Genomic DNA, 14349 nt, shown 5'->3' on the forward strand with positions numbered 1-14349 from the left:
GCTCTATGTCAGTAAAACGAAAAATTGATTGCGAACTTCAGAAAGAGTAAGATGATGGAACACAAACCAATCCTCAGAAGAGGAAGAAGCAGAGAGAATGAGGAATTTCAAGTTGCTGGGTGTCAAGATCTCTGAGGATCTAACCTAGTCCGAAATTATCAAAGCAGCTATAAAGAAGGCAAGAGAGCCACTATATTTCTTTTGGAGTTTGAAAAGATTGGTTTGTCACTTAAAACACTAAAACTTCTATTGAAATACCGTGGAGAACATTCTGACAGGCTGCATCACTGACTGGTATGGGGGGGTGGAGGGGAGGGGGGTTGGCTACTACACAGGACCAAAGGAAGCTACAAAAAGTTATAAAATTAGTCAGCTCCATCTTGGATATGAGCTTCTGTAATATCCAAGACATATTCAAGGAACGGTGCCTCAGAAAGGCAACGTCCATCATTAAGGATGCCCACCCCCCCAGAACATGCCTTCTTCAGGGAGACTATTATTACTGTCAGGTAGGAGGTACAGAAGCCTAAAGGCACACACTCAGCAATTCAGGAACAGCTTCTTCCCCGCTGCCATCCGATTCCTAAATGGACATTGAATCCATGAACGCAACCTTAGTTTTTTTTTCTTAGGTTAAAAATAGTGCAGAACAAAAATTAATCTATTTATTTAACATATTGGTTCCTTATGTTGTTATAGCTGGGAGTGTTACGGGGAACAGGCTCCCACTAACTTTAAATGCTCCCAATGGCACACACCTCAAATAGCCTCTGACAACCAAGTCCAACTCCTGGATTCACGTGTGGCCTAACTACAAAACCTGGCGGAACAGTTTCTACCGACAGGAGAAAGGACAAAGGCGAGTTACTGGCATCTTAAAACTACTCGCTTTGGGCAGATGGGGCTTCTCAGCCGTGGTTGGCAGCTCATCTAAGAGAAGGAAAACCTCCACTGCCATTCCGCTATACCCACTCATAGAGAAACCTTCAGGAGTAAACCTCAGGGGAAAAATCCGGAGCTGGAGTCCCTAAAGCAGTCCTACTTTGAGTTCAATGTTGACTGGCGACTCCTGCGACGCTGCTGGTTCCAAACCGTATCGATCTCTGCTGTTCCTCTGGGTTCATCAGAGGGGGCAACATGTAGCTTCCTACATGGGCAACAGCTTGCTCTCCATATTGTACTGCACAGGCTTTCATATCTAGACAGCTAAGACACAATATCCATGGTCAACTCTGACCAATGGAGGCCTCACAACTCAATAACATTTACAGTAATTGATTTTTTTTTCTTTCTGTATTATCATGTATTGCATTGTACTGCTGCTGCCAAGTTTCACGAATTTCATGATACATGCCGGTAATAATAAGCCCAATACTGAATAGTTCAGGGAGTTGACAGGAGACGCAGTGGCAGTTAAGAGACATGTAGATGGTATGTTCACTCCTATTTGCCAGAATCAGTTACGTCTCAGATCGGGCCCATAACACACTATGCGTGCTCAGTCCACTGCTGTTCACTCTGCTGACCCATGACTGTGCTGCAACACACAGCTTGAACCATATCATCAAGTTCGCCGATGACACGACCGTGGTGGGTCTCATCAGCAAGAACGACGAGTCAGCTTACAGAGAGGAGGTGCAGTGGCTAATGGACTGGTGCAGAGCCAACAACCTGTCTCTTAATGTGAACAAAACAAGAGATGGTTGTTGACTTCAGGAGGGCACGTAGCAACCACTCCCCGCTGAACATTGACGGCTCCTCGGTAGAGATCGTAAAGAGCACCAAATTTCTTGGTGTTCACCTGACGGAGAATCTCACCTGGTCCCTCAACACCAGTTCCATAGCAAGAAAGCCCAGCAGCATCTCTACTTTTTGCGAAGGCTGAGGAAAGTCCATCTCCCTCCCCCCATCCTCATCACATTCTACAGGGGTTGTATTGAGAGCGTCCTGAGCAACTGCATCACTGCCTGGTTCGGAAATTGCACCATCTCGGATCGCAAGACCCTGCAGTGGATAGTGAGGTCAGCTAAGAAGATCATCAGGGTCTCTCTTCCTGCCATCACGGACATTTACACTACATGCTGCATCCGCAAAGGAAACAGCATTATGAAGGACCCCATGCACCCCTCATACAATCTCTTCTCCCTCCTGCCATCTGGGAAAAGTCTCCGAAGCATTCGGGCTCTCACGCCCAGACTATGTAACAGTTTCTTCCCCCAAGCTATCAGACTCCTCAATACCCGAAGCCTGGACTGACACCTTGCCCTACTGTCCTGTTTATTATTTATTGTAATGCCTGCACTGTTTTTGTGTACTTTACGCAGTCCTGTGTAGGTCTGTAGTCTAGTGTAGCTTTCTCTGTGTTGTTTTTTTAATGTAGTTCAGTCTAGTTTTTTGTACTGTGGCATGTAACACCATGGTCTTGAAAAACGTTGTCTCATTTTTACTATGCACTGTACCAGCAGTTATGGTTGAAATGACAATAAAAGTGACTTGACTTGACTAAAGGGGGAGAGTGAACAGTCAGAATCTGTAATACATATTGCTACCAATGACATTGGTAGGAAATGGGATGAGGTCCTGAAGTAAATATACAGGGAGCTAGGTAGGAAGCTGAAAAGCAGATATTTTACACATACCTGAAGAAGAGGATAACTGGAGCTAGAGTAGGACTACTCAGGGATAGAAGAGGAAACATGTTGAGGTCCTTAATAATAACTTTGCTTCATTACACATCCAATGAGCTGGAACTTGAATTTTGTTAGGACAGTGTAAAACAAGCTAATATGCCTGAAACTGTCAATAATAAGAAAAAGGATGTGCTGGAACATAAACATTATGATAGATATGGCACTGAGCTTGACAGGACAAAATAATTTACGAATGTCCAATTTAAAGCCTCTGCTTTGTCAAGATTAATTCGATCTTTAATCTGATCCTTTACAGAACTTTTTGCATTAATTTAGTCATCCCTTAATTTCACACATATCAAAACACAGAAAATAACTGACAAGGGATGTATTAAAGCTCAGTGCAATTTTCCTGTCCAATGTTGATCATTCAACTGTGCTTTAGGATGCATTTCAGGAAATGGCCAGAAGAGGTCATTCTGCTTTAGGCAATGTTTTGGAGTGTGCAGTGAATAATACAGTACCTCCCATCTCACCTAAAAAATAATTTCCTCAACTTTCCCCCTCTCAGTGTTGTGTTATACCAGTCCTCAAAAGTTTACAACAAAAACTATATAAAACAAAATAGAAGACAATGATATTAGGCGCTTCAAGAATAGTAAACCCCTTGGAACACTGTGGAGCTGTTACTTGGGAGTCAGTAAAGTGTGTACTGAGTGTGGGCATTGAGCAATTAAACTCTGATCAGGCACAATGCCAGAAATAGCCATGACTGCCAGATAGGTTGTTTGCACTGCTCATAAAGACGAACCCCTTCCCAATGCTACATTAATCAACACAATCAGAATCAGGTTTATTAACTTATTAATTTGTTAACTCAGTTCAATGCAATACATAATGTAGAAGAAGAAAAATATAATAATAAATAAATAATAGAATACATTTATCGAATGGATTAAAAACTGTGCAAAAAGCGGAAATAATATATATTTAAAAAGTGAAGTAGTGCTCACAGGTTCAAAGTCCATTTAGAAATTGGATGGCAGAGGGGAAGAAACTGTTCCCGAATCACTGAGTGTGTGCCTTCAGGCCTCTGTATCTCCTACCTGATGGTAACAGTGAGAAAAGGGCATGTTCTGGGTGCTGGAGGTCCTTAATAATGGATGCTGCCTTTCTGGGACACTGCTCCCTGAAGATGTCCTGGGTACTTTGTAGGTTAGTACCCAACATGAGGCTGACTAGATTTACAAACCTCTGCAGCTTCTTTCAGTCCTGTGCAGTAGCCCCCCCAACCCCCCTGCCCATACCAGACAGCGATGCAGCCTGTCAGAATGCTCTCTACGGTACATCTTTAGAAGTTTTTGAGTGTATTTGTTGACATACCAAATGTCTTAAAACTCCTAATGAAGTATAGATGATGTCTTGCCTTCTTTATAACTGCATCAATATGCTGGGACCAGGTTAGATCCTCAGTGATCTTGGCACCAGGAACTTGAAGTTACTCACACTCTCCACTTCTGATCCCTCTATGAGGATTGGTACTTGTTCCTTCGTCATACCCTTCCTGAAGTCCACAATCAGCTCTTTCGTCTTACTGACATTGAGTGCCAGGTTGTTGCTGTGGCACCATTCCACTAGTTGGCATATCTCGCTCCTGTGCGCCCTCTCATTTCCATCTGAGATTCTACCAACAATGGTTGTATCATCAGCAAACTTATAGATGTTATTTGAGCTATGCCTAGCCACACAGTCATGGGTATAGAGAGAGTAGAGCAGTGGGCTAAGCACACACCCCTGAGGTGCACCAGTGTTGACTGTCAGCAAGGAGGAGATATTATCACCAATGCACACAGACTGTGATCTTCTGGTTTGGAAGCTGAGCAACCAATTGCAGAGGGAGGTACAGAGGCCCAGGTTCTGTAACTTCTCAATCAGGATTGTGGGAATGATGGTGTTAAATGCTGAGCTATAGTCGATGAACAGCATCCTGACGAAGGTGTTTATATTGTCCAGGTGGTCTAAAGCCGTGTAAAGAGCCATTGAGATTGCATCTGTCATTGACTATTGTGGCGATAGGCAAATTACAGTAGGTCCAGGTCCTTGTTGAGGCAGGAGTTCAGTCTAGTCATAAACAACCTCTCAAAGCATTTCTTCACTGTAGATGTGAGTGCTACTGGGCTATAGTTATTAAGATAGCTCACATTATTCTTCTTGGGTACTGATATAATTGTTGCCTTTTTGAAGCAAGTGGGAACTTCCACCCGTAGCAGTAAGAGGTTGAAAATGTCCTTGAATACTCCCGCAAGTTGTTTGGCACAAGGTTTCAGAGCCTTTCCAGGTACTCCATTGGGACCTTCCGCCTTGCGAGGGTTCACCCTCTTTCAGGCAATCTAAAACTGGCCTCTGAAACAGAGATCACAGGGTCACCGGGTGCTGTAGGGTTCTGCAGATTGATTCCTGGGATGGCAGGACTTACATATGAAGAAAGACTGGACCGACTAGGCTTATACTCACTGGAATTTAGAAGATTGAGGGGGGATCTTATTGAAACGTACAAAATTCTAAAGGGATTGGACAGGCTAGATACAGGAAGATTGTTCCCGATGTTGGGGAAATCCAGAACGAGGGGTCACAGTTTAAGGATAAAGGGGGAAGCCTTTTAGGACCGAGATGAGGAAAAACTTCTTCACACAGACAGTGGTGAATCCTTGGAATTCTCTGCCACAGGAAACAGTTGAGGCTGGTTCATTGGCTATATTTAAGAGGAAGTTAGATATGGCCCTTGTGGCTAAAGGGATTGGGGGTATGGAGAGAAAGCAGGTACAGGGTTCTGAGTTGGATGATCAGCCATGAATGGCGGTGCAGGCTCAAAGGACCAAATGGCCTACTCCTGCACCTATTGTCTATGCTTTTATGTTTCATAGCTCTATTTATATTCTCCCTTTCAAAGTAGGCATAGAAGGCATTGAGTTCATCTGGTAGTGAAGCATCACTGCCATTCATGCTATTGGGTTTTGCTTTGTAGGAAGTAATGTCTTGCAAACCCTGACAGAATTGTCGTACATCTGATGTTGCCTCCATCCTCCTTCAAAATTGTCTCTTTGCCCTTGAAATAGCCCTCCAAAAATCATACCCGGTTTTCTGGTACAGACCTGGATCGCCAGACTTGAATTCCACAGATTTGAATTCCTTCAGCAGACGGTGTACCTCCTGGTTCATCCATGGCTTTTGGTTTGGGAATGTACAGCAAGTCTTTGTAGGTACACACTCATCCACACAGGTTTTAATGAAGTCAGTAACAACTGCAGTACTCTCATCCAGGTTCGAAGATGAATCCCTGAATGACCAGTCCACCGATTCAAAGCAGTCCTGTAAGCACTCCTGTGCTTCTCTAGTCCATAACTTCTTTGTCCTCACTACTGATGCTACAGTCTTCAGTCTGAACCTATACCCAGGGAGTAGAAGTACAGTCAGGTGAGCAGACTTCCCGAACTGAGGGCGTGGAATAGCATGGTAGGCATTCTTGATGGTGGAGCAAAAGTCCAGTGTGTTTGTTCCTCTGGTATTGCAAGTGATCTGCCGATGGTAATTGCTTAGCAATTGTTTCAGACTGGCCAGGTTAAAATCCCCCAAAACAATGGGGAAGGTGTTAGGGTGTGCTGTTTTGTGCACGTTGATCCCATTGCTCAGGTCATCTAATGCCTGATTCACATTGGTCTGATGTGGAATGTATATCGCTACCAAAATGATCCCAGAAAAATCCCGTGGTAGGTAAAATGGATGGCACTTAACTGTAAGATATTTCAGGTCTGGTGAGCAGAATTGGGACAGCACTGATATATTTGTGCACCAAGAAGAGTTGATCTTGAGGCATACACCTCTACTTCTGCTTTTGAGAAACACTATAGATCTATCCTGTTGGTGTATAGTAAACCAATCGATCTGAATCACTGCATCTGCAACAGAAGGGGTTAACCAGGATGCTGTGAAACAAATGACACTCACGGTCCTAATGTCCCTCTGATTCAGCACCCTAGCTCTGAGATCATCAATTTTATTCACCAGAGATTTTATTGCCAGCAAGATAGTCAGTATTGGGTGTTTAAAACCCTGTTTCCTCAAATGCACATTTATCCCAGACCTGCAGCCACGTTTCCTGCATGGAATCTGGCGAGGACGCAGTAGGTCTCCACATTCTTGTGTTAATGCTGTTTTCATGTAACCATGTTTCGCACTGACATACAGGATAAATGGTCTACCTGTGTTCCTTTATTCATGAAAGGGAGTAGAGGTAGCCCAGGAAATTATAGACCAGTGAGTCTTACTTCAGTGGTTGGTAAGTTGATGGAGAAGATCCTGAGAGGCAGGATTTATGAACATTTGGAGAGGCATAATATGATTAGGAATAGTCAGCGTGGCTTTCTCAAGGGCAAGTCATGCCTTACGAGCCTGACTGAATTTTTTGAAGATATGACTAAATGCATTGATGAAGGAAGAGCAGTAGATGTGGTGTATATGGATTTCAGCAAGGCATTTAATAAGGTACCCCATCAAAGGCTTATTGAGAAAGTAAGGAGGCATGGGATACAAGGGGACATTGCTTTGTGGATCCAGAACTGGCTTTCCCACAGAAGGCAAAGAGTGGTTGTAGATGGGTCATATTCTGCATGGAGGTCGGTGACCAGTGGTGTGCCTTAGGGATCTGTTCTGGGACCCTTACTCTTCGTGATTTTTATAAATGACCTGGATGAGGAAGTGGAGGGATGGGTTAGCAAGTTTGCTGATGGCACAAAGGTTGGAGGTGTTGTGGATAGTGTAAAGGGCTGTCAGAGGTTACAGTGGGACATTGATAGGATGCAAAACTGGGATGAAAAGTGGCAGATGGAGTTCAACCCAAATAAGTGTGAGGTGGTTCATTTTGGTAGGTCAAATATGATGGCAGAATATAGCATTAATGGTAAGACTCTTGGCAGTGTGGAGGATCAGAAGGATCTTGGGGTCCGAGTCCATAGGACGCTCAAAGTAGCTGTGCAGGTTGACTCTGTGATTAAAAAGGCGTACCGTGTTTTGGCCTTCATTAATCATGGAATTGAATTTAGGAGCCGAGAGGTAATGTTGCAGCTATATAGGACCCTGGTCAAACCTCACTTGGGAGTACTGTGCTCAGTTCTGGTCGCCTCACTACAGGAATGATGTGGAAGCCATAGAAAGGGTGCAGAGATATACAAGGATGTTGCCTGGATTGGGGAGCATGCCTTATGAAAACAGGTTGAGTGAACTTAGCCTTTTCTCCTTGGAGCAACGGAGGATGAGAGGTGACCTGATAGAGGTGTATAAGATGATGAGAGGCATTGATCGTGTGAATAGTCAGAGGCTTTTTCCCAGGGCTGAAATGGTTGCCACAGGAGGGCACAGGTTTAAGGTGCTGGGGAGTAGGTACAGAGGAGATATCAGGGGTAAGTTTTTTTACTCACAGAGTGGTGAGTGGAATGGGCTGCTGGCAACGGTGGTGGAGGCGGACATGATAGGGTCTTTTAAGAGACTTTCAGAATAGGTACTTGGTGCTTAGAAAAATAGAGGGCTATGGGTAGGCCTAGTAATTTCTAAGGTAGGGACATGTTCAGCACAACTTGGTGGGCTGAAGGGCTTGTATTGTGCTGTAGGTTTTCTATGTTTCTATGTATCAGGGATTCCTAATACAGGTGCAACACACAATGCCACCTGTAACGTTTGAAAAGCTTCCAGTTGTTCTTCATTAAGTCACAGGGTTGTCTGAGTGCTTGCTGCCCTTCAGTAGATTGTTGATTCCAAAATATGAATCGACCCATGCTCTCTTGTAGTTGCACAAACCAGGAAAGAACTAGAGTTACTTATACTATTGTAGAAGCTCTGTGACTCTTAAATGAAGAGCAAATGAAAACATCACACATTAAGCCAGCAGTGCCACTGGCCCAGGGAACCAGTGGCCAGACCCCTAATGACTAGGACGGATGAACAGAACTATTTGATAATTACTGTTCATATTGCATTATACGTATTGAATAATCTGCGTGTCTGTTTCTTGTCTAAGTAGAGAACAGCCTTATTACACCAACACTTTTCTTTGTCTTAGTTGTGAATATGCTGTGCATATCAACCAGTAGAGCTGCTGGGTTTGTTCCAGAGGGCCCACATATTTCAGGAGGCAGATTGCCAGTGCAACTTAGACCATAAAACCATAAGATATAGGAGCAGAATTAGGACATTTAGTCCATCGAGTCTGCTCCACCATTTCATTATGGTGCTCCATCTTTCTTCTCAGGCCCATTTTCCTGCCTTCCGCCCAAACATGCAGTACATTTAAACCTTACTGGGTTTGATAATGGGTCTAGAGCTGTGAGGGAAGCAGAAGACTTCACTGCCCATAAAAATGACTTGCTAATGTAACTACTTTGAAAGTTGATATCAATGATATCACCAAGGGCTGGAACCAGGGTAACAGTACATGCAATCTGCATGTCACCAGTGACCATATAATTCATGTTAATTTCAAAATGGGATCTTTGGCCTGAACCAAAGATGTGGAGGCGTTGTTGCTACCTGGCAAATGTGATATCATATATGTACTACCTATCATCCAGCTGTGCAAAGCCACCAATGAAGGACGATCAGAAGAGGTCATTCTGCTTCAGGCAATGTTTTGGAGTGTGCAGTACATAAAACTTCCCATCTCAACTAAAAAATAATTTCCTCAATTTTCCCCTTGTCAGTGTTGTGTAATTGCCATTTATACCAGTCCTCAAAAGTTTACAACAAAAACTATATAAACCAAAATAGAAGACAATGATATTAGGTGCTTCAAGAATGGTAAACCACTTGGAACACTGAGGAGCAAAGAACAAACATAAAACATAGCATAGAACTTAAAGCACAGTACAGGCCCTTCAACCAACAATGTTGTGCTGACCTTTTATCCTACTTTTACGATCTATCCAAACCTTTCCTCCTACATAACCCTTCATTTTTCTATCATCCATATGGCGATCTATGAGTTTCTTAAATGCCCATAATGTATCTGCCTCTACCACCACCCCTGTCAGCGTATTCTATGCACTCACCACTTTGTGTAAAAAAAAAATCTGACATCCCCCCCTACACTTTCCTCCAAACATCTAAAAATTATGCTTGCCCCTACTCCCATTTTGTGTTGCTATGTTACATCATACCAAGCCGAAAAAGACTCATGTAAAACATCTGTGGTTACCATATACCTATCCAAATTCTCTCACTTTGACATATTACTTCAACACCATGTGATTTTAACCTCGTGACCAGTACCTTATCAAATGCTTCTGAAAATCTTAGTATATCAACCAGTTCTTCCAATGGAAGAATCTGCCTTCTACACCACCCGAACCACCTGTGTCATAATTATCAGGGAGCTACGAACTTGCACTCCAGGTCCATCCGCACATTAAGCCTCTATGCTTTTGCGTTCCCTGCCATTTTATTGTATTTACTCTGTTCAGACTTGATGTCCCAAATGCATTAACTTACACTTAACTTAAATTCCATTTGCCACTGCTCCATACAACTTTACAACTAATTTATATCCCTCTGCCACAAACTTCTTTACTATCCTCTATTCCATGAATTTCTGTTTCATTGACATACTTACCAATCAGTCCACCTAAATTTTCATCCAAATCATTTATACACACGTTAAACAATAGCAACTGCATCACTGATCCATGAAGAGTGCCACTGGTTACAGACTTGGAATCAGAGAAAAAAAAATTACTTGAACATTTTCCACCGCCTCCAATCACCAAACTAATTTTGAATCTATTTACCAACGAAACTCAGATCCCGTATGCCCTAATCTTCTGGACTAGCCTCCCATGATTCAAAAAACTTATTGATCTCCATGCAAAAACATCTACTATGCTGCCTTCATTAATTTTCTTAGTAACTTCAAAAAAATCTCAGATTTTTGTAGAAATTATGACTCAGCACAAACCTGTGTTGATTCCTCTTAATCAGTCCCTGTCTTTCCAAATGTACACGAATCCATTCCATATAATTTCTCCAATATTTTCTGTAATACATCTTTTAACATCTTCTCTATGATAGATATTAAGATAACCGGTTGTTACTTTCTCTCTCCGTATCTGAATAAACAATTTACATTCATTATATTCCAATCCTATGGAACCTTTCAAGAACCACAGGAACTTTGGAAGATTTTACTAATCTCTATCTCACCAGCCACTTCCTTGAAGGCCCTTAGATGAAATTCATCAGAACCCAGAAATTTGTTAACTCACAGACATAAGAGATTGCAAATCATTGATGGTTCCCTCTACCTTTTTATACTGGCTATCTCCCCTCTGTCTTTCAGTCCAGATGAAAGGTCCCAGCTCAAAATGATAACTGTCCATTATTCAACATAGATGCTGCCTGGCCTTCTGAATTATGGTTGTTTGTTCCTCATCTGAATCCACCTATTGTGCCACCTTTTTGTACTGGATATCTCCCCCTTTATCCTTGAAGCAACTTGACCAAAAACATGAGTGAATCTGCAGATGCTGGAAATAAATAAAAACACAAAATGCTGGCAGAACTCAGTAGGCCAGACAGCATCTATGGGAGGAGGTAGTGACGACGTTTCGGGCCGAAACCCTTCATCAGGAGTGACTAAAAACATTTTTGTCCATTCCATCTGTCTGACATGCTGCATTCCTCCAGCATTTTGTGTTTGTAAACTTGTAGCTTCCTTAAGGTTGTCATAGCTGGTTGGGGGGTTAGGGGTAGCAAAGATAAGCTCCCATTACCTATTAAATACTCCCAATGGCATGTGTCTCAAAAAGTCTCTGACAATTGAGTCCAGATCCTGGCCTTCACATGTGGCTTAGCTTCTGAGCCTGACCGAACCATTTCTACTGACAATGGAAGAAACAAGGTGAGTTATTAGCACTTTATAACCAATTGCTTCAGGCAGATGGGGCTTATATAAGAGAAGGAAATTCTGATCTCAGATCTCTGCTGCTTTGTGTTGTTATGATACCAGCCCCCTCCTTTGCGAGAATCGCAAGAGCCCTAGTGAAGGGGGGGGGGGGTCAATGACCCAAGAGAGAGAGAGACGTGCTGAATAGACACAGGAAATGGGAGCGAAAGGGAGACGTGCTGAATACCACGTTCCACCGGGATGCAGAATAAAGCGACCCTGGCTATTGTCTCATGAAGACCACATGTAAAGCCCTCGGGCAAAGTGGGCTGGTTGAGAGAGAGATTGACACCTGCGATCCCGTGAGGAAGTATAAAGGAGGGTCTGGGGGGGGGGGGACCCCTCCAGACGCACCAAGGAGACACGATAGCGATCCCGTCGTAACGGGAAGCCATTTTGAAGGAAGTCACGTGCGTTAGATTCCGAATCGGGAGTCTGTGGCTGGAATCACGGACAATCGCTTTTAACTAACAACAGGAAAGCCGGCTCTCCTGATTCCACGGCTTTGCTTCATAAGGACCTGGGCAAGTGTTCCTTTCCTCACCAATCTCTCTCTCTCTCTCTCCAACATGGGAAACTCAGCGGTTCCCAAAAGGCTGAAGCCTGCCGACTTTTGAATGACTGTTATATTTTTCCAAATGGACAAGATATTATCCCCTAGACAACGATAGAGCTTATTTCTGATTGATCATTACTATACCTGCGCTTTAGATTGAGTATTGACGACTTATAGTATCTGAATGTTTGTATTAACCTTCCTTTTGTGCCCCTTTATGAATAAAAACGTTTAAAAATGGTACCATCAGACTTCAGTGGACCTCTCTATCTTTGCTGGTAAGTGATCCAGTTACGGGATACGTAACAGTGTCTATACCCACTCATAGGGAAGACTTCTGGTGTAAACCCCAAGGAAAAATCCAGAGCTGGAGTCCCTAAGTCAATCCTATGTCAAGTTCAATGCTGACTGGCAACTGTTGCCACGGGGGCTAAACTGTCTCGGTCTCCACCATTCCGTTGAATTCATCGATTATGTGGAGGGGGTCCTGCTGTATGGGCAACAGCTTGCTCTCCATACCATGCTACCCTGGCTTACATACCGACTGACCATAGACAGCTAGGACACAACATCCATGGTTAGCCCCGACCAACGGAGGCCTGCCTCTTGCTCCATTTGTCTCCAACTCGGCGCTTTCTAACAAATTCACTCAATGCCATCGCACTAAGGAGTAACTTTTCGCCCCACTTCCCCAACAACTTACTGTCCATAGCTAATTCTGGATGACAAAGCCGGATGCAAAGTGCATGATTAATTCTTTGTAAATACTCAAATAGAGTCCAATCGCCTATTAACATTCTGTTAAAGTTATTCCAAAATAACTGAAGGACAACACGTCAAACACAGTCATCACAGTAGTTATGAAGTGCATCACACAAACAGCAAGATCATAAAATTTTTTCCATTAACATATATAACACCGCCATGGAAGATCCCAAGCCCAGCTGCGAAAGGTGGAGGGGTTGGGCATGGGGTTAGCAGCTGACACCAAGAAGACAGGCTACACCAAGGGACAACTTGAAAATCTGGCCCAGGATAGAGGATTCTGTTGAGCTACTGTTGGCAGCCTATGCCCCAGTAGGGATGATGGCCTGAACTAACTAATGAAAGTATACACTACACAAAAAAGTAAAGGTATAAAAGGTTAAGAAACACAGATGCATACATTATTAGAAAAAAAATACATATCATAGAGTACCTGCAAGATAGCATCAATTCGATTCCTTTCAGCTATCAGGAGTTCATTTTCTGTTATTGAGTTCTGAATTATCTTTTCTCGATCCTCTTGTTCGCTTTGGAATCTCTCTTGCTCATCCTCTCTTGCTTGTTGCAAAACTTGTAAGGTCTTTTCCAAATTTTCCACTTTCTGCTGAAGTTCTGAGTTACGTACTATCAATTTCAAAAACAGCAATTCACTCATTGACCAAAATAGTTCTATGACACTGATTCACAGACTTGCAAACTTCAAAACATAATCCATCATTATCATACTGATTTTGTTTATTAGAAACACCAAGCAAATGCAAAGATGCAATTAAAAAGTCTGGAACCTCAATCTGTTGATCATATCTAGATTTCACAAAGTCTATTTCTGTATATATTCTGTACATGCCAACTCTTTGCCATGAACTGCACAGATATTGATGCCATTATCATCTTGTAAATCTATCCTAGCAATGTCATTCTGTAATCTAATTATGAAGCAGAAAAATAATAAGAAAGATACCCTGGCTTGACCACAAAGGAATGGTTAAGTTCTGTTTGTTCACTGGCATTCAAATACAAATTGCTCTCATTTCATAATTAATCCTTCCAATTGCTGCACAATTCACAGGTATCAAACAGCAATGAGTTGCCTATTTCTAAAGCAATGACTTCAGTGAAGTAATGTCAAAATCAGAATCAGGTTTAATATCACCTGCATATGTCATGAGATTTGTTAACTTTGTGGCAGCAGTACAATGCAATACATGATAAATATAGATAAAAACTGATTACAGTAAATATATATATGTCTATTAAATAGTTAAGTTAAAATAAGTAGTGCAAAATGGCAGAAATAAAGAAAGAAGTGAGATGGTGTTCATGGGTTCAATGTCCATTCAAAAATTGGATGACAGAGGGGAAGAAGTTGTTCAGGCTTCTGTATCCCCTTCCTGATGGTAACAATGAGGCGA

General features: G+C 42.6%; 1 protein-coding gene across 3 annotated transcripts in view; it reads right to left on the minus strand.

Moving 5' to 3' along the window:
* LOC140729194 (coiled-coil domain-containing protein 171-like) overlaps window positions 1-14349 on the minus strand; it is a 417526-nt gene that overhangs the window by 382146 nt on the left and 21031 nt on the right. For all 3 annotated transcript variants that reach the window (XM_073048682.1, XM_073048685.1, XM_073048684.1), the window contains exon 5: window positions 13371-13561. In XM_073048682.1, coding sequence (XP_072904783.1) covers window positions 13371-13561 — 191 coding nt within the window. The remainder of the gene's footprint in view (window positions 1-13370; window positions 13562-14349) is intronic.

This window comes from Hemitrygon akajei, chromosome 6 (assembly GCF_048418815.1).
Source record: "Hemitrygon akajei chromosome 6, sHemAka1.3, whole genome shotgun sequence".
Lineage (NCBI taxonomy): Eukaryota > Metazoa > Chordata > Chondrichthyes > Myliobatiformes > Dasyatidae > Hemitrygon > Hemitrygon akajei.